Source organism: Lonchura striata, chromosome 26, assembly GCF_050655825.1.
Source record: "Lonchura striata isolate lonStrDom1 chromosome 26, ASM5065582v1, whole genome shotgun sequence".
NCBI classification, from domain to species: Eukaryota; Metazoa; Chordata; class Aves; order Passeriformes; family Estrildidae; genus Lonchura; species Lonchura striata.
In genome coordinates this window covers 911,899-932,703 of record NC_140728.1, presented here as the reverse complement: position 1 = coordinate 932,703, position 20,805 = coordinate 911,899, and the positions used below count along the sequence as shown (strand labels likewise).

The following is a 20,805-nucleotide window of genomic DNA, read 5'->3' as shown; positions in this document are numbered from 1 at the left end:
TCATTTAAACCCTCATTTAGTTTCAGCCCCATATAGATGTGGCCCCACTCAGCTCAGAAGGAAGCAGACAGCAAGAGCATCTGCATATCACTCACACTTTTAAGTGCGTGTCCTTCCCACACACAATCAAGGAAGCTCTCAAGGCTTCTTACAGGTTTCTAAAGTCAGAGCACATGAGGACACTACACTGTTGCCATCCTAACTGCCAACCAAAGCCTCCTCTTCCAGCTGAAAAGGGGCAGCTCACCCTCTCAGTATGTGTCCAGCTTCCACAGGGTGCTGGTGCAGCAAGTGGAGAGCCAGGCCCCGCCACAGCCCCTCTCACTCTATCCTCAAAATTGACCCTAAATCTATGTGATCTGGCACATAGAAATCTCACTTCTAAGAAAAAGGTTCAATATTTGATGGGTAAATTGTAAAAAAACAAGTTTATTTGAAAAAACTCAAGCCTCTTAACATGAATTCTGATCAACATTTACTAGAACTTGAGAGCCGTTAACTTGCTCCATGTACGTTGAGATATTTTCCAACACTAAAAAATAAAAAATAAATACATACAAATTCTTTCCTCCCCCTTAATGTGTCCTAGATGTGAGAGGTTCAGCATCCACTGCCTTAAGATCTCAGTTGAACAGAAGCAAGTAAAAGAGGTTTCTCTAAAAGGTAAAAGAGCAAAAGCAGAAAAAGTCTCAGGGATGTACCATCCCCACCCACCTCAGCACTCTGCCCAAGGTCAGGCACCCAAAACACCTGGCTGGATGGGATGCTCTGGTGGAAGCCCACCACACAGGCAGGATGGGGCAGCACAGCTAAAGCAGCATGAATGCCAGCACCACAACCTGAGCCCATTTCACATCACCCAGCACTGGGCTGATAAGAGGCACTATTGAGGCAGAGTGGGGAGGCAGGGGGGACCCCAACACTCCCCCAGGAAGGCTTGGGCAAGCAGGGCTGCCACAGCCCTGGAGTGGGTGATGTTGCCCAACAAGAACCGCAGGCATCTTTCTTTGACTTTAATATCCCATGAGGGAACAGCTACAAAAACAGGGATTTTAAAGAACTAGAGTAGCTAAAGTGTTTTTAAAACATACCTAAAGACCAACTAAAGAGCCAGGAGGCACTGGGCATGAGGGTTAAGGAGCACCTTGCCCCATGCCTGCATCTCCCCTGCAGAGGACCAGCAGTAAGAAGCGTGTGAAGCAGTATTCATCCAGGGCCGGCCCTGAAGCCCATTGTGCTTCAACAAATCCAGTATCCTGCTTTTTATGGCTTTTTAACAACAAAACTCCCCAAAGCACACACACCCCCCACCCCCCAAGCAGAATACAGAGCTAAAGCACAGTTTAGAGTTAAGGCTCATTCAGATTCAGCTAGATACAGAGACTGTAAGGCACATATTAGTACATTCATGTTACTGTTAAAAAGCCAGACTATAAAAGCCCCCCTGCCCCTGGAGACATGAGGATACTGCATGTGTAGTCCTGTGACCTTCGTTTAACACAGATGGAAAGACAATTCAGAGCCTGTTTAAAAATGAACACCCGGTTTAAACACTTCTTACAGCCCCCAGCGCCAGCAGAGCTCTGCCCTGGCCATCACACCAGGGCAGCAGCGCTTCCCCCACACTCCGGGATTAAGACCGGTCCCTCACATGCGGCTCTCCTCCTCTTTGACACCATCCTCCACATTCTTCTGAGATGAGGGGGCCACATCATTTTTTGCCCCTTTCTGCTTCTCAGCCTCATCAATGTTGGTCTCTTCATCCTTCCTTGCCTTCTCCTCCTTGGCCACCAGGCGATAGTTGATGCCCATCCCAATGAAGAGGTAGATCCCAGAGATGATCAGGACAACCCCACAGGCCCAGTAGGTGTACTTGTAGTCACCATAAATGTCATGGAGTTTCCCTAAAAGACGAGAGGGTACAGTTTAGCAAGAAGCTCCCAGAGCAGCTTAAAGTCACGGAGATGTTCCCAAGAGCAACCCAAGCCCATCACCCCAACATTCAGACACGGACCTGTCCCACATTCCTTTATTCCCTACTCCCCCACCCTGTGCCAGGGGTTTAGATCCCACTTCCTTGGCCATTCCTCACATGCTGGGGTGGTCTCCTGACCACTGCCCTATGGCTCAAGGGAACCCACCACCACTCACAGCAAGTCCAGACAGGACAGCCAGAGTCAAAGAATCATAGAATCATTAAGACTTGGGAAAGACCATTAAGATCATGAAGTTCGATCACCAACCCAGCACCCCCCCATTAAAACCATATCCTCAAGTGAGCTCTCCAGGCACAGCACACCCTACCTAGCATAGGGGGTCCCAGAAGAACAGGGCAGCACTCCACGATGGTCACCAGGCCAACAGCACTGGAGAACCGCTGAGCTCCCACCAGGTCCATCAGGGTCTCAAACAGGATCGAGCTCAGCCAGCCAAAAGCAAAGCCAAAGAAGCCAGCATAAATGCAAAAGCCAGCATAGCTGGTGGACATGGGGACCAAGAGGTGGCAAACCCCATTGTAAATAATAGAGATGGCAAAGAAATACTGGATGCGGGGTCTGACCCACTTTGTGTTTGCCACCAGTCCCATGGAAGGTCTGGCCACCATGTCCACAATGGCCAGTATGGAGAGCAGGAAGGCTGCAGAGTCACTAGCAATCTTCTTGCTCTTTGCATAATTGCTGAGGAAGACCAAGGGAGCGAACAACCCAAAGAACATGATTACATTGCCTGACAGATAGAGCAGGAAGCCCCTGTGTGTGAATAGAGACAGGTCCAAGAATTTGTTGATTGTCTGGAAGAATGAGCTCTTCTCCTTCTTAGCCTTTCCATCAATGAGATCCGTGCTGGTGTCACCATCATCCTTTTTCCCTGCTTTCCCAGCCTCCTGCTGCACTTCCTTATTGGCCTCTTTCTTCTGCTGATCCGGCTTGGGACCTATGGGCCGCATCAGGGATCCAGCCACACAGCAGTTCAGCAGGAGACCACCCAGGATGAGGAAGCTGCCACGCCAGCCAAATATGCCAAAGAAGAGCTGGTTGACGGGTGCCAGGGTAGAGAGGAAGACAGGACTGCCTGCCATTGCCAGCCCATTGGCCAGTGGACGCTTCTTAAAGAAGTACTTGCCAATCATGGTTAATGCAGGGTTCAAGTTGAAGGCAAGTCCAAGGCCTGTAGGAGAGAGATAAGGGCTCAAGGCTTGGATGCCTCCAGCAGCACTGGCAGAACAGCTGGCAGGACAAGTGGGGTTCCAGTTCTGGGGAGTTCACAGCTCAATTTCCAACTTAGAATAATGGAATCATTTAGGTTGGAAAAGCTAAGACCATGGAGTCCAACCATCGCCCCAGCACTGCCATGTCCCCAAGTGTGACATCCACACGCTTTTTGGAACACTTCCAGGCATGGTGATTCCACTAGTGCCCCAGACAGTCCATTTCAACAGCTGACCCACCCACTTTCCCACTGGCATGAGCAGGAGTCAGCCCCTGCTGCCAGCTAAAGAGACACCTAGGCAACAACAAGAACCAGAATTTATGCAAATTCAGACATCAACTACTAATCACCAGGCTGAAGTTGCTCCTTTCAGTGCCCCACCAGGGCAGAGCTATCACTTACCCCCTATGACCCCAACACAGAAGTAGAGCTCCTCCACAGTGTTGCAGAAGGAGGCTGCAATCAGCCCACAGCCGGAGAGGCAGCCGCCTGCGATCATGATGGGCCGGCTGCCATACTTGTTCACCAGGATGCTGCTGATGGGACCTGAGCAAACAGAGAGATGCAACCAGAGAGGAGGTATCTTTGCATGAGAGACCAAACACACACACTGCAACTTTACTGCCAGAGGATTCCAGCTTTCACACAGTGCTGCTTCTCCCAGTGAGGGAACTGGAGTAAGGGGAAAGGACAGGAGGTTCAGAGGCACACAGAGATAAGAGAATCACAAAATGATTTGGGTTGTAAGGGATCTTGGGTTGGAAGATCATCTTGTTCCAGCTCCTTGCCATGGGCAGGGACACGTTCTACTTGATCAGGTTGCTGCAAGCCCCATCCAAAGCAGTCTTGAACATTTCCAGGGATGGGGCAGACACAGCTTTTCTAAGCTTCTCTGTGCCAGGGCCTATTCACCCTCACAGAAGAATTTCTTCCTAAATATCTAATCTAAACCAACCATAAGAGATTGTTGAAGCACAGAAAGCTTTGACTTCTCTGAGCAGGTTGCCTTCTGTGGGCTGAAATAGGAGCTGCCCAGCCACCAGCTGCCCCCAGAGACAGGGTTCTGGGGCAGGCTGAAGCTACCTGCCTCATGTTGTGCTGTGGGCTCTGCCCTACTTGTGGCCACCCACCTGCCTTGGGCTGGGGTCTCAGCCACAAAGCAACTGCACATCTCCTGCCAGAGGTTTCTGATCAGGCTGATGAAGCTGTGAGGAAACACCTTCTCTTGGTGCAGATGAAACTCCCCAGGGCTTGGGGAGAAGCAGCACTGCCCCAGGAGAAGGGGTGCTCCTGTTTTCACTGCTACCTCTAATGAAGACAGGGCCCAATTGCCCTTTTAAGTGCTTCAGTATCAGGAGCTTTAATCCAAAGCAAACAGTGATTAGAGACTGCCAAGCATGCTCTACAGACACTAAAATGTATTTAAATACACTGAATGAACATCCATTGAATATTAACAGACCTTGCTTTGCCATTAACAGACAGAGAGGCTGTCAACATGTTATTCATGGGTCCTCAGATGGTACTTGACCTTTTTGCCCAGTTTAAACAAAGCCTGGAGCAGGTTACAGAAGCCTTGGTGCTGCAGAGGCTGCTCCCAGCCCCACAGCATTCTGCTCTCTGCTACCAGAGCTCCAACACAATGCCACCAGGGATGGGCCATGGCTCTGGTCCTGTGAGAGGCAGCAGCACCTGGAAGCTGCCACATCTCAAGTCCCACAGAGTACTCAGCACTTTGCAAAACCTGGACCTTAAACTCAGCAAATGTGATGCCCCTGAAGAGTCTAAAGGCAGCCAAAGCTTTTCTTCCAGGAAGTCCACCTGGAAATAGCAGGCTCCAAAGGGCAATCGGCAGGAAGCCACACAGCTGGACAGTGCTAGGGGCAATTTTGTCCATTCCCCCCCTCCTTTTTTTAAAGGAAAATAATTCACACCCATACCTATTTTCTAGATTCACTGGAAGCATTTTTGACTAAGCATTACCTGATCTAACTTGATTGCTCAAGTTGCCAAAAACATGTAAGTAATGCAATCCAGCCATAACATGGGACTGACAAAGGAACATTTGACACCATGACATCCATGCATCCCGATGGTAACTGCACAGGTTAGCTGAAGGGAAATGTGCTACTTCCTCACACCTAGCCCCATCCAGGACAGAAGCTGCCCCTGCTCTGTGAGATTCTGCTACTCCAGAGGATGAACTACTTTTCAGCCTCCAAGCAAGCAGGTGTCCTAGAAGACAGGGAAAATGGGATACACACTACGACTGCTCCAGTGCAATTCAGACTCTGTAAAGGGTCTGGTTTCAGGCAGGAATGAATGGGCCAGTAGAGATTCCTGTGCTGCTGGAATTTAATGGCAACAGTTTAATGAAAGCAGGAGAGACAGTATCACCAGGGAGGGAGGGGGACATGGGGACAACCACTACTCCAGTAGTGGAGGAGGGAGTTCTTACCCCTGCTGCCAGGCAGCTCCAGACAGGGCCTCCAGAAGAATCAGCTCAGAGCTATTGCAAGAGGAGGAATGTCCTAGATTGGGTCTCATTAAGGCAGCTACACAGTTTACAAGCTTGTTACAACATTGGAGCAGGGAAATGTGCTGGTCGCTTCACTAGCTGAGCGAGGACAAAGCAGAGCCTGTTCCCTGCAAAGGAAAAGCCTCGTGCTCAGCCGGGAGCTGACATCAGCTCCTTTGGATGCACAAATCCGACAAGGCTGCAGGCAACTCGCCAGCTGGGGACTGGCAGCAGGGACAAGCTCCCATTTGCCTCTGAAGTGGTCACAACAGCAAGCTCACAGTGTTTCTTTCAGCCCAGCACAACACTGTGTTTGCAGGCACATACAAGACTCCAGGGTCTGAGATCAGGAACACTCTGCATGCTCCTCACCCATTAAAAACATAAAGTACTCAGCTTGAAAGTTAAAAGCTTTCAAAAGGCAGCTTCTGAAGGACAGGGGAGGGAGGGGTTTAGTTTAGGTGGGTTTGCCTTATTCTGCTCTTGTCTCCCTACTTCCAGTGCACACTACCATCCTCAAACAGCACAAGCTGCCTACAGCACTGCTTGGCAGCAGCAAGCAGTAACACATGGCACAAGGCTTCAGCACACTCCAAGCACAACTGAGCTGACGAGAAACTGGGGACAGATCCCTACATATACCCACTATTCCCTGAATTGAGAAGAAAAACCCAATGTCTTATCTGAAAGTGCCCCTAAGAGGAGGGCTGCCACATGTAGCACAGCAGCTCCCTGGCCTTCAGGAGGATGCTGGGAGTACACACAGCATCTGCAACCCACTGTAATAAGGACAAGGGCAGAATTACACAAGTCATAATTCCCCGGAAAGATTTTACAGCTTTGCAGAAGAGGACAGATTAACCTGGTTTTTACATTCTGGGCATTAAATGGAACTTTCTGAGCAACCTCCTTTAAGAAAATTCATTAAGGGAGGTTTTGCTCTCAGACAGGAGAGAATTCAAAGTGTTAGTAGAATTTTGGTTGTTTTCACCACAGCCAGGTGGGAATCACCAGCCCCAGCAAAAGAGCAGTATCTTGTGCTGTGATGCGGGAGCACAAGTACCACTGCCTCCACCCCACTTACCTCCTGCATACATAACAGCCAGCATGATGGAGGAGATCCAGGAGACTTTGCTACTGGAGGCATTGAAGATGACCTCAATCTCTTTGAAGAACACTGTGATAGATTTGGGGAAGGCATAGGAAAAACCAATGGAAATGAAGGCTCCGACGACCACTGCCCATCCCCATCCTCCTTCAGGCGGAGTGTATCCTACGGGGCCTCCGATGGCCGGTGGCATCTTGAATCAAGTCAGTGATGATTCCGCTGGGGATCAAAGATCTGTAAAGGACAAAGCAGTGCCTCAGCTGAAAGCAGAATCTCTGCTTCTGGCAAACAACTGCACGGCTCAAGCTCTGTTTGCAAAGCTGGCACTGCACCAGTGCCCCCACCGCCATGAGGAAAGTTTATCCGTGAGGTAAGAGCACCCCAGGATCAACAGCACAGTGGGCCACTCCAAAGCACATGCTCAGATTGCAGCTGGCCTTTAAGAGCCCAGTCAGCACACATTTATAAGTGATGAATTTAAGACGTGACACCCTGACCTAAGCTGGAAAGGGCAGGCAGTGTCTGTGACAGCAGCCAGGACTCATCTGCACAGGCAGAGCTCCCACAGCATCTGCAGGAGTGCAACCCCAGCAAGCCCCACACCGCCTAGAGCAGGAGCTGCACACCAAGGTTATTAAATGCAGACACACTGAGGGGACATAAGTCCTCATGCATGACCTGAACAGGACACTCCTATTTCTGCTGAAAAAGGGCAGTTGGGTGTCACAGCACACCCACAATCCCCAAAGGTCAGGGGCTATGGCTAAACTTAGCCTGAGTGGTGACCAAGGAAGGCTTCCATATGCCACCAGAGAAGGGGGAGGTGGATCCACCCAGAGCAGTCCCAGCAGAGCCTGGTTCCCCTGCAGTTTGACCTCCAGACCCAACTGCATCCAAACCCTCCTCCTGGGTCAAAAGGGCTACGGCAGGTTTCACAAAGCACCCAAGTATAAAAACAATTCACCTAAAAAGTTCAAAACTAGAAGTGACTAGAAAACCGAATAAACAGGAAAATGTCATTCAGGTTTGCTGAAGTGTGGAATTCCCTTGGAAAGGCTCATTGAGAGCAATGCAGAGGCCATCAAGATCAGGCTGTTCACGCATGGGCCCACACAGCAGCAGAACTAGATCACACTCCAGAGCCACTGCTATTCCAAATGAAGGCTGGTCCAGGCAGCTGAGAGCAGCACAAAGCACCACAGCAAGGAACTGTAGCAAGGGCAGCTGCTCACAAACAAGGGTTATAACATGCAAAGCAACAGATATCATTACCAGCCCCAAAACTCCTGTGTACCCCCAGGGATTTCAGAAGGCACTTTCTGATGGACTGTAGCCCTCTCCAGCCTTAAAGCCAGAAATATCCCCACATCACTCACCCATATTAAGCACCACCAACCAAAGGTTAGGCTCCTTCACCAGAGCTCACCCCTCACTCCGCAGATCTCTGCTGCTCAGGTTTGCACTCGAGGAAAAAGCCACCTTTGAGCCAGGAGAGTCTTTTCCAGAGCTCCTGAGGTAATACCAGGCAGAGTGACAACTTCAAAGCAGTGTGATGCTGGCTCCTATTTATAGCCTGTATCCACCCCAGCTCACAGTGATTACCATCTCATCCACGGCTGCTGACATGTCAGTATCTACCTGGCACATCCCTATAGTACACACTACAGGACTACAGGCTCCTGCCTTTTCGCTCACTCTGTGTCACTTGGTGCACATCCAATGCTAAGATCCCGCTGTCCTGGTCGAAGCACAGCTGGTGATCCAGAGTCATGGGGAGATCCTGCTCCTTCCTACCTGGCACGGGAGGTACTGGCAGCAGTTATCTGATACAGCACCAGGTTTGCCAGAGCCACCTGACACCTGGCGGCAGTGCTGACCCAGACCCACACAGGGTGAGAGGAAGAAAAGCACAGGAGGTCGGATTCTAAGACTAGTCTAGTGTGGCCCAGACAATGATTTTTCCACTGGCAGGGTATTTTCCTGCATCCTGGCCAGTGCAACACATGACCACTATGAGCAGCTCCAAGCCACCCACCACTCCAACAAAGGAATCATTGACAAGACGTTGCCCTTGGCACGTCCACAGCTGAACTATGCCCAGGAGCCAGAGCCCATTTCTTCCGATTTCCTCTCTGGGACTCAAGAGGATGAGCCCATATCTCTGGTGTCTGGCTGCAGGCAGATCCCTGGGCCAACACTCACCTGTGGGCACCCACATGGGACCAGCCACTGAGGGAACGGCCAGACTCCATGGAGACTCCCAATGCAGTCTGGTCTCTTGGAACACAGAGCAGTCCACCCACCCACCATGAACACTGGGAATTGCTGAACATGCCCTCTGCACACAAGCTGCACACTGGAGCTTCTGCCACCTCTGGCTTTGAGTCACACTGAGCTTTCACAGCCTTCAGTGAACCCTAAAGCATCATCCAACCACACTGATTCATCCAAAATATTTTTGAAAGCTGAAACTACCAGGTGTTGGCTATAAAAGTTCCCAGCAAGGAATATAATCAACTTGTGAGCACTAATTAAAACTACAGGCAATAAAAGCTATCCAAGGCAAAGGCTGAGGAGGTTTTGATGAGGTGCTGGGGATTTTTTCCTTTTGTACCTGAGACATATACACTGGTTTAATTCTTTCACTGCTCCCAAGGAGCTCAACTGCTCTAAAACGACTGTGGCTTGGTTAATTTATTTTTTCTTCCCTACAAGCAGCATTTCTCCTCCTGTGGGTGCTGAGGTGGCATCTCTCTGTAAAATAAAAGGCTTCTGGCAGATTAGACATGACCTCTCTTGCATTGCTGAGGCACAATGAAAAATCTTGAGCTGAACAAGGTTTTGAGACCAAAGATTCCCAAGGTCTGACGCCAGAGAGTTTACACAAGGAGTTTTGCATGCCACAACACTCTTCCCTGACTCACTGAAAATCCGTATTAAGACCAGTTTTAGAAAGATCATATTTCAACTGCATTAGGCTTCTTGATGATTTACTCCTTGACCCCACACAGAAGTAGCTTCAAACAAGTGAGGAAAAAAAATAAAGCACATGTAAGGCAGCCAGCCCAACCTGAAAGATTCCCTCCCTTTTGCAAAAAGGGAAATAAAAAAATCCAAGAACAACCAGAACACATAGTTATGACATTTTCAGCAGAGCTGCAACATGTAAGACATCATTAGAAATCAAATTCACAGCTGCCAGGCAGCCAGCTACAGTTTTCCCTATTAGGAAATAAAATAACCATATTTGCAGTAATTAAGACTGATGAAACCACGTAATGACTGTGAGTATCACAACTGCTCCCTATAAAAGTCCTGACTAATCTGCAGGAATGGGTAGCCTACAGCCACCCTCCCCTGCACAGCAATAGTGAAAGCAGGAATTGAGACAATGAGGATGGCATCACCTCAAAACAGATCCCTCAGGAGACTAAAGCCCTGCCATCTCCTAGATCCCAAACACAAGCAGTTATCCTTTCTCCAAAGGGGCCTGGAACAGTAGGATTTCAAGACTTTTAGTTACATAATGCAGTAAATTGCTGCACTTTTGAAAGCTCAGACTGGCAGAACTCCAGCACAGAAAGACAGAGGCTCACATTTATACAACACTGCAAATGCCCCAAAGTATTTCTGTGGCAAAGCTTTTATTGAAGTGGTTCACATTGCTCCTTTTTGGGGTCAGAGGAAGAGGGACATTCCCCCATCCAAGCAGAGGCCCTGCCCAGGCACAACACACCTCTGCCTCTACTCACACATCCCTCCAGCTCAAGGCTTCCCCACACTTAGTGGCATCTGCTGCCCTTTGAACTCACAAAGCCTTTCCCCTGGAGCAGGGCTCTCAAAGTGCCTGGGAACTGGAGCAGGGCAGGCAGGGAGCCTCAACTCTTGCTCCATAGAGCAGGACAAGCTGAGAGACTCATATCTTTCCCCCACAAGCCACCATCACCCTAGTGCTGCTGCACAAGTTTGTGCTGCTGCCAGCAGAGGTTAATCTGGCATCTTAGCAGGTATGAAATCCAAAGTGGCTCATCCCAGCCCTGCTGTCTTTGCTTCCTGCTTTTTGTTCCTCCTGTGCTCCCCCAGCTTCTAAGATGGACATACCATTGTCCAGAGAAGGATCTCCACAGCAAAAAGATGTTCAGGGATGTCCCAGTTATCCAACAGCCATTTGGGTGCCTTATGCCCTTGTAAGCTGGACCCAGCCTTTGGTCTGGGAATGCCACCAGTGAAACACCTAGGCCAGGCAGGATGGGCACAAAGCTGCCCCTTGCTAGCAGCAGAGATTGCACTCCCTGAGACAGCCCTTCCCTCAAGCCCCCAGCAGAAAGAGGGATGCTGTTCCCCAGGAGCTCGTTCCCATCAGCCCAGCCCAAAGAATTAGCCACATACACCCCCCTCCCAAGCCCAGTTCACCACAAGAAGCTCTTCCAGTGCTCAGCACAGGGCCATAAACATCCATGGGACATTTGCTCAACATGGGGAGCTGGCAGGCCCCCAGCATCTCTCCTTCTGATCCCTGAACCTAAACTGAGATCTCTTGCTGGGGAAATGAAGGGGCTGGTAATCACTAGCTGGCCACAGCCAATAACACTCTTATAGCTTCAAATTTGGCCTTTTTCTGGCCTGAAGTGAGATAAAATAGGGATTGTCAGGAGTTGAGACACCACTTTCACCAGTTTCAAGCAGGTTTAGAGCATTATGCACAGAGCTCCAATTCCAGCGGGCACCCACAGCCAGGGCTTAACCTGGCAGCATACAGCCTACGTGACTCCCCAGCATTTCCAAGGGCTCTGCATCAGGACAATAGTCAATTGAGGCCCTGCTCAGCCCCAGCCTTTGCTGCCAGGGTGAGCCAAGGTCAGCAGCACAGGCAGGGCTCACTCAAGGCCAGCAGCCCGCACAGGCAAGCTCAAGGTTTTGGCCAGAAGCAGCCCAGCCCACTCAGTGCCTCTTCCCCCCAGAAATGGCCAACACACTCCCAGACATGCCCCGGTCTGCCGGCCCGGTGAGCCAACAGTGGCACGCAGACAGACAGACGCCATTGGGGCACAGCACTGGCAGCTGCCCTCCTCCAGCTCCCCCACTGGCAGCACAGGCCTCAACCCGCAGAGGCACAGATCATGCTGCTCACCCCACCGGGCACAGCCACGGTCTCTCCCTGGGCACTCACAATTGGTCTCTATGATGGACACGGCCGCTCAGTCCCCAAAACAGCCCCAGCACAGGGCAAGAAAGGCTGCAAGCTGCCCTGCAAAGTGAGATGTTGGGATAGTTAGTTGGCAGCTTTGAGGGAAGCCAACCAACCAGAGAGCAGAGCAGCTATTTGTGTCCACCACAGAAGCTCCCATCTGGGGCTGCTGTGCCTGGTTGTTAGTATCAGCAATTCTCAGTAAGGACCAACCATGTACTGATGTGAGAAAGCATGAAATCAAGCTTAAGCAAGCTACCAACAAGCCCAAGAGAGAAAGCCTGGCTTATTTCTACACCAGAACCTGGCTGTGGTCATGGGTCTTCTATAGCCCTCTAACCTAAAACCCTGCAGCCAGAGGGGTTTGCAAACCAGTTACAAGAATACGATGTGAAACAAGCAATTCTTGCATGTAGTCTGGGCTCAAATCAGCTTCAGTCCCCAGCACAGCACCTAGGGTCCCCTCATCCTTAAGGAAAGGAATTCTCATGGACCAGCAAGCCCCTGAACAGGGTTTCCCAGTCACACCCTGAGTACAAGTTGTGCTCTGCCAAGACAGAGTCGATCCTCCCCACACCAGCAGTGCTCAGGAACGCTCCCAGGACACCCTGTGCCCGCCCAGAAATCCTCAGAATGAGAAAAATGTAGTAAGGAATAGCATTGGCATTCTTGCATTAGAGACCTGCAGTGCCAGCCAGGGACAGCTCCAGGTGTCTTAGCAAAGCAGGGGGCTGCAAAATCACAAAGTCACAGTGGCTACCATCAAACTGAACTGGCTGTTCCTTCCCTAAGAGCAGAAGTCTGAATTTTGATCCCAGCCATTGCCCCATTATTGCTACCTTCAAGCCCTCAAACCACAGAGGAGTAAGCACCAGGACAGAGGTGGGACATGCCCCCTAAGGACTCAAAAGCACAAGGGGAGAGGAGGTCACGCCAAGGACCCAGGAGTACACGGAAGGAAGTGGGACACTCACACTGAGAACCCAGCCCTCAAGCCAGGACCAAGGCAGCATTGGCATAGCAGCAGGAGAGGAGGTCACACCAAGGGCCCAGTAGCACTCCAGTGATTGTGGTTTCGGTAATTAACTACAGCCCCACATGGATTTTCCTTAGCTACAGAACTACTCTGCAGCGGCTCTAAGGACATAGTGAGTCATACGGATAACACTAGTGAGAAGCTCCCTTTTTCTTAAGAGTCTGTTATAGGCCAATTCCAGAGGAGGAAATGGGAAAAGCCATTAAAGTGCAACAGCAGATTTGCACTACAGGGCTTAATGAGATGCACCTCCCAAGCCTATGTGCAGCTTTTCAACTCCTCATAAAGGAGATATAAAATGACAGCATGAAAGTCACCAGGGTCCTTTCCACTTTAACTGCCAGATAAATCAGGCCAACTGTGCCAAATAGGATCCAAGAGAAATCACACTTTTTCCAGGTAACACCTCCTGAAAGGGAACAATGTTTCACACCTTCCCAAGGAGGTAGGACAGCCATAGGCACCCCCACAGAGAGATCTGCCATACACTAGCAGAACTAGTTTGTAATTAGAAGATCCTTCACCCCAGAGGTTCATCTAAGACCAAGGAAGCTCCTTCCTAACAAAGGCTCTATCAGGAACTTGGGAGAGTTTCTTCACACCTAGCACAGCCCAGCTGCTCCTTGCCCTGGCCCATTTCTCAGCACTGCTGACACAGCCAAGGAAACCTCAGTGCAAAGACCCAGGAGAATCCCACAGCACTAAATTACCTCACTTAGCATGAAAATGGGATGACTATGCACCACAAAAAGACTTAAGGCTCAAAGAAAGGCACAAAACCAGAATCATTATACCTGCTTCCTTGTGATGCAACTAAAAAAAACATTTTCCTCAGAAAAAAACTTGAAGTTGGAGAACATAAGTGACCATTGTACAAAATCTCCACATTTAAGGAGCAGGGTGTGAACACTCCAGCCATTTACTGTTTCAGGACACAAATCCCATCTCTCCAGCCACAGATACAATTCACAATTTCTTTATGATCCTCCTGTTCACACTCATCCCCTTTGCCTGAGTCAACTTTCAAACCCTCTGGCACTGTTCACTTTGATGATGCATTTGTACACCCTTCAGCTGCAGGACTCCTGCCCGACCTGCAACACCCACCCTTAGAGAAACATTGCAGCAGCATGTCTGGAGTCCAGCCCTGCTAAGCCCACCCAACACCTCACCCTGGGGCCAGAAAACACCTGCCAGAGGCCACCAGACTTCAACCAGAGCAGACCCCAGGGCCAGAGCTGGTAGGTGCTGGTTCTGAGTGTTCTGACAGCTCCTTGCTTCCCAGCGAGTGTAAGCTACCACCAGCCACCCCTGAGTTCCAGCAGCCCCAGCTTCCTGCTGCTGGTCATTGCAACTCCTCGCCGGCTGACCGATTCACACACCAGAGGCGGATGCATGCCCCAAACACGCATGGGGCCATCGAGACCTTAATATCACCTTCTTCCTGAGCAAGGCAGAAACGAGCGGTAAAGGAACCTTTCCAGGAGCCGGAGCACGGTTCCGCAGTCTGTCCTGTACAGCCAGCAGAGGGTCACGGTGCTGAAGGACTTGGGTGACTCACCCACCTGAGCAGCCTCAAATGCACGAGGTCCAGCTCTGAGCACCTGCCAAGAGGAGTCACCTGAAGGCCGGTGTGAGCGATACGGTGCTCATCCAGATGCTGAGGGCGGCACGAGTGCTCCCCATGGGGACGGGGGAAGTACCCCCCTGCACCCCAATACCGCAGACCCACTCCCAGGACACGGCTCCCACGCAGCTTCCAGGCCTCCCCAGCCTTTATCAAGAGCCAAACACAAACAGTGATCATCTCCTCCCTGCGCCCCAGAGCTTATCGAGCGCCCTCAGACGGTGCGGAGATTCCCCCGCGCGGCCCCACAAACACGCCGGGGGAGCGGCCTGAGGGGCCGGGCAGGGGAAACGAGGAGCTCCCCAGGACAGGGAACCTCCACTTCGGGACCACTGGGCTGCCCGGGGCCACCACCATCCATCCTCACCGTTCGCCGGGAGAAGAAGGCCGGGGAAACCCCCACCCCAGGGCGCGACTGCCGGTGCGAGAAGGACGAGGGCGGTCGGGGCAGGGCACTGAGGGATCCACACCACGCGGCCATACCAGAGCGGGAACAAAACATGGCTCCCCCCTCAGCTCGGGGGAGACCGGAGCGGCGGCTCCAACACAGCCAGAAACGCCGCTGTGGAACCAACTAGCCAGTGGGCTGAGCGACCGGCCACGGGCCCACCCCAAGAACGGTCCAGGACCATCACCGGCTCCAGGACCTCACAGCCGGGCCGGGAGCTGCGGCCCCGGGGAGCGCGGAGCCGCCGGCGTGCGTGGGGCTCCCAGAGCCGGGGCCTCCCCGCGCTCGCCCGTCCCGCCGCTTCACGTGGGCTGCCCGCGCCCTACCTGCGGATGGAGCCGGTGCCGCCGCCGCCGCCGCCGAGTGCGGCCACCCCCGCCCCCGCCACTATAAGGGCGGAGGGGCGCGGGGGCGGGAGCGGGGCGTGTCCGCCCGCGGCCCGCCCCGCGCGCGCCACGTGCGCCTCACGGGCCCCCCCGACCCTGCGCGCCCGCGGCGGCGGCCCGGGCCGTGCGCCCCGGCACGTACCCACTGCCCCGGCACGGCCCGGCCCGGCACGGCCCGGCACGGCCCGGCCCGGTACGGCACGGCACGGACCGCCCCGGCACGTACCCACTGCCCCGGCACGGCCCGGCCCGGCACGGCCCGCCCCGGCCCGGAACGGCACGGCACGGACCGCCCCGGCACGTACCCACTGCCCCGGCACGGCCCGGCACGGCATGGCCCGGCCCGGAACGGACCGCCCCGGCACGGACCGCCCCGGCACGGCCCGGCCCGGCACGTACCCACTGGCCCGGCACGGCCCGGCCCGGCACGGCCCGGCCCGGCACGGCCCGGCACGTACCCACTGCCCCGGCACGGCCCGGCCCGGCACGTACCCACTGGCCCGGCCCGGCCCGGCCCGGCCCGGCCCGGCCCGGCCCGGCCCGGCACGTACCCACTGCCCCGGCACGGCCCGGCCCGGCACGGCCCGGCCCGGTACGGCACGGCCCGGCACGGCCCGGCCCGGCACGTACCCACTGCCCCGGCACGGCCCGGCATGGCCCGGCCCGGCCCGGCATGGCCCGGCACGGCACGGCCCGGAACGGACCGCCCCGGCACGGACCGCCCCGGCACGGCCCGGCCCGGCACGTACCCACTGCCCCGGCCCGGCACGGCCCGGCCCGGCACGTACCTACCGCCCCGGCACGGCCCGGCCCGGCAGGGACCGCCCGGCACGAACCGCCCAGCATAAACCGGACCGCTCGGTACGGACCGGACCGCCCCGGCGCGGCCCGCCCCGGCCCCGCGGGCCCCCGCTGGCGCTGGGATGGGTTTTGGGGGCCGAGTGCGCCGGGAGGCCGGCCCGGATGACACTGCCCGGCGCAGCGGCAGCGCGGGACTTCCCCGAACTTGTCCCACTGAGTGGCTCGGCGCAGGAGTTCCACTCTCTGGGCAGGAGCTGGTCCTCTCGCCCCTCACTGCCGGGCCCTCATCCCTCCCGGGGGTCCTGACCCCACTCGTGGGGTTCCTGGCCCTGCTCTTGGGGATCCTGGCCCGGCTCCTGGGGGGCCCTGACCCCACTCCCAGGAGTCCTGGCCCCATTCCTAGCACACCTGGCCCTGCCCCCGGTGGTCCTGGACCCTTTCTGGTGCAGAATGCTGCACAGTGCCTGTATTTAAACACATCAGCACCTTGAAATACATTAAAATTAAAATACATTGCCTGATGATTGTGCTTTTGTGTTCACCACATTTCTTAGCATTGCCAGCCCTTGCTGGCAGCTGTGCTCCCATGAAGGTAAGGACACACTGCTGGGGGGGATCATTTGTGGTGGATCACAGTTATTTCAGTTGGGCCTCTGTACCAGAGATGTGGAGAAGCTGGATGCCCTCACCATTTCACACACAGCTTGGCTCTGCAGGATAAAATGGTCCCAGGCTCTATGTGCCAAACGGTGCGTGGTGGAGGTGCATGGGAGAGGCCCTTGCTGGCAGCATGTTTCCATCCCAAGCAGAGCTCCTCATCTCTGGATGCAAACCAGCCTGTGGCAGCTGTGCATCCGATGTTCTTCACTCCCTGCATGTCCAAGTCTTGCACAAAGGGACTGTTACCTGTGCATGGTTTTTCTCTGGCTGCTGTCTCCCAAAGCCTAATGATGCTACTTGACTTCTGGGTTGCACGTGTAATGCTCTAATTTGTTTCACAGGCAAAAGAAGAGTGGTGTAGTTCAACTGTGAGTCAAGGAAGGGAAAGAAGGGAATAAACAGTGATGCTCCACAGATGGAGACAGAGCAGCTGTGGGGAGGTACCAGCTCTTCCATATCAAAGCAATCACTGCTCCTCCATCACAGCAAGCATGGTCATGGGCATACTCTGAGCGTGTCGAGGCACCGAATGGACCAGGTGCACTCAATAAAAGGCCAGGGACTACAACCAACTCTTTCACCCACTTCTGAGGTGAGACACCATAACCCAGAGTGAGTGGGTGGGAGAATCTCCTGATCCATCTGTTCCTGTGTGACTGAGCAGGGAGAGGCCTGTGCTCTGTTTTGCTTTAACAACAAGATAAATAACAATTCAAAGGGGCAATTTTGGATCAAACTCAAAGTGCCACTTGGCTCTTCTGTTAAGATCCAACCTAGGCTCAAGTGCTCTGCTCCGCTGGGGACAAGCAGCAAGAAGTGCTGTGGTGAATCCCAGGTGGGACATGGTCTTCCAGTTTCCTTTGAGAAGACGCAGTGCTGCTGGGATGAATGAAGCCAGAGAGCATGTCCTTCATCTAGCACTGATGTGCAATGGCCCCGTGTGTGGGTTTTAGAGCAATGTGCAAAACGGGGATGGCAGAGCTCAAGTGAGCAGGAAACTGCCAGAGCAGTGATGGACTAGAAGGGCAGGTGAGAAGCTGCAGGACATCTCTGTTGTTCCTGTTCCTGCTGCTCCTGCTGCTTCTCCATCTTATTGAAAATGGGAAGGAGTCCTTCCTGCTGTGTTGCTGCATTTTTGTCTCCTTTAAAAGACGGATTTAATAATAATCCTATTAGGAATTTTTTTTCTTGTGAGAAAAACAGGATATTGTTTCAGGATATTGGGCAACAAAGCTGTCCTTGAAAAGCAACACTAAGCAGCCTCACAGTCCTGTTTCTGATTGCATTTGTGGTGGACACTAATCAAGTTCAACATCCGGGACAGCCAAACCATTTCATTTCCAGAATGTGAGAGTGGCCTCAGCAGAGCAGTAAAAATTCAGGTTTTCTGTGTTCCACTGTAAACACTAATGACCTCTAGTAATCTCAGAACATAATCATTAGTTCTGATTTCTCTTCGAATTAATGTCTGTAGCAGATGTAGAAGTCTAGTTGTCATCTGTCATGAATACACATGTCCTGCTTGATAAGAGAAGTAACAAGAGTCCAAATCCAGGAATTCTTGGAAATCTCTTCGGAAAGTCTGTTCTATTGAGATATCCATCCTAGTTTCCTGACTAGGCTTTGGAAAAGGGTTTTCTGAGCTTTTGGATTGACGTTTCACTTCAACTGAGTTTCCAGGCTCTGAGTTTACCCCATGACAACAGAGGTGGAAGAGAAGGCATCAGATCACTGTCCTTACAGAATGTGCAAGTTCTCCTCCATGGATGATAGAGGTATGACATTGTTCAGGGGTGTATTGGTGTAACAGCTTCTGTCATTGTTTAGAAAATAATCTGCCTTAGAAAGAAAGGACCTGCTAAGATGTTCAAAATTATCAGCATGGAAGAGCTCTGTGGTTGTGTTCATTTTTATGCTCATGTAGATCAACACTTTCTACCTGTTGGGACTCCCATTGCTGCTCTGTTGCCACCTGTGTCAGGTCCACACACATGTCCCCCAGCGATGCAGCACTTAACAAGGTTGTGTCTCCCCAGAGATCCCCCTTAGATCCTGACACTTGTGGCCATGTCAGAGAGACCTGCATTTGCCAGCATGAAGAACTCCATACTTGTTACCTAGTGGCAGTGGAGGTAATTCCTTATCAAAATTAGCATTGGGGCACCATGTGACTGGTGAGTGGTGAGACAGACAGTGATTTGGCTCATAAGATGATGTGAGACCCGCAGAAAGAGAATGATCTCTTGTAGGCTTTCTCAGAAGCCCTGACCAAAATGGACTGCCACCTCCTTGTGAGCTCCAGGAGAAGGGGAGTGAGGAGGATGGTGTGGGGTGGTGGGAGTCAGAGGCAAGTGGCAGCAAGTCAGCTGGTCCTGCTGTTCCAGACTTGAAGAGGGTAACTGTGCCTTGTAGAGAGCTTTGCCTGCTGCATTTGCTTTCACCTGGCTTTGCTTCATCCTGCCTAAGAAAGAGAAGGCTGTGCTGGCTCCAGCTGCATCCTGGCAGCTGCCCCTCCTGCTCTTTGCTGCCAGGAGAAGCATCCTTTCCTTGGAAAGCTTGCCTAGAAATTCGTGAATCTTGACCACATGGAGAGCACATGGCAAAAGCTGAAATGTCACCATTGCTGTAGTCCTCCCTTGTCCCTTGCACTGTGCCTCTTCCTCATGCTTTGGGGTAAGAGCTCCTTGTTCTGTTCAATGGGCCCCTCATGCTGCAGCCCACACAAGCACATCACCTTTTTCAAGGAACTTACCTGGCACAAGAAATAGTATCTCTGTTCCTCCTGCCCCTCTGTTCCTGAACCAGAGGAAAGGGAGGCTGTTCAATGTCCTTTTTCCAATACTAATTCAACATTCTGTGAGTTCTGACTCATGAGGGTCTCTGCCCTCTCTTTAAGGAGTATGTGGGCTGTGTCCCTCCCTCGTTACTATCCCATATGCTCCCACTGCAGTGACTTGCTCTTTCCACATTCTCCTTCCTTGTTTCCCAAGTGTTGGCTGCCTGACTAGCATGTCTTGGCAACACCAGTCCTCACTCAAGCAGGTAACTCATCCTTTAGGGTCTATAGCTGGTTCTGCCTGTGCCTGCAGGAAGGCAGGGAAAGGGGCTAGTGTCTCCTCTGGCATGAGGGGCTTGGTGGGTGAATATCACCCCAGGGAGTGACAGCCCACTGTAATGGAGCATCACCACAGAGGATACACAGAGGTGAGGCTGCTGGATGAACACACAACTGCATCCCAGCTGCACAGTTGTTGTCTTCAAACCAGTCTGACCAGGACAAGATCCTGTTCTGCTACATACACCAGATGCTGGGATGATCTTTATCCAAAAGCCTTCTGACAGAGCTGTGGACCCCTGAGGCAAGAGGCAAGGGTACTCAGTCAGGCCACAGCAGTGGGTGTACTTCTTGCAGTGTCCAGTTCTCCCATGGGATCTCCACTGTCCCAGAACATGCTGTTTTAATGACTCTATTCCTGTTCTTGGGGTGGGGAGGAAAAGGTGGGGGCTTGGCAAACAATTTAACCATATCCTGCACCAAATAACTTCACATGTCAATAACACTAGCTCACCTGCATTTCATTCTCTGTTGTATCCCTGCTCAGAAAGGCTGTTTCCTCCTGGTTTCAGCCTGCCCTGCATGATCCCTGGCTGTCAAGAGGTTGATGGCATTCCTAGCCATATTTCTTCATCTTCAAACAGGCTTCAGCACCTCTCCTTCGACACACAATGCATCTTTAGGATCAGTTTCTACCGCTGATGGGTTTGTTGACTGGGCTGCTTCTGAGAGGATGCTACCTACCTTCAGTGAGCTCAGGGTGGTAGT

The 20,805-nt window shown here is 52.6% G+C and overlaps 1 protein-coding gene across 7 annotated transcripts; it reads right to left on the bottom strand.

Annotated features, from left to right (window-relative positions):
• Window positions 1-400: 400 nt before the first annotated feature.
• SLC16A1 (solute carrier family 16 member 1) lies at window positions 401-16,401 on the bottom strand. Of its 7 annotated transcripts, none has more exons than XM_085561046.1 (6): window positions 15,462-15,518; window positions 14,498-14,664; window positions 6,813-7,070; window positions 3,613-3,756; window positions 2,305-3,168; window positions 401-1,904 (listed from the first exon to the last, which is right to left on the bottom strand). In XM_085561046.1, the coding sequence occupies exons 3-6, from the start codon at window positions 7,027-7,029 to the stop codon at window positions 1,648-1,650; spliced, it is 1,482 nt and encodes a 493-aa protein (XP_085417172.1). In that variant the 5' UTR covers window positions 7,030-7,070; window positions 14,498-14,664; window positions 15,462-15,518; the 3' UTR covers window positions 401-1,647. The 7 variants fall into 7 exon arrangements, with proteins under 7 accessions (XP_085417172.1, XP_085417171.1, XP_085417173.1 ...); XM_085561045.1 differs by having other exon boundaries at window positions 14,537-14,664; XM_085561047.1 differs by having other exon boundaries at window positions 14,626-14,664.
• Window positions 16,402-20,805: the final 4,404 nt, after the last annotated feature.

Bases quoted from the DNA above. Each gene is read 5' to 3' on its own strand.
- SLC16A1 (XM_085561049.1), bottom strand. From the start codon at position 7,029: ATGCCACCGGCCATCGGAGGCCCCGTAGGATACACTCCGCCTGAAGGA. The intron at 3,757-6,812 runs GTAAGTGGGGTG...CTGTTTGCTCAG, and splicing joins GGCTGTTATGTATGCAGGAG to GTCCCATCAGCAGCATCCTG. The intron at 3,169-3,612 runs GTAAGTGATAGC...TCTCTCCTACAG, and splicing joins CTGTGTTGGGGTCATAGGGG to GCCTTGGACTTGCCTTCAAC.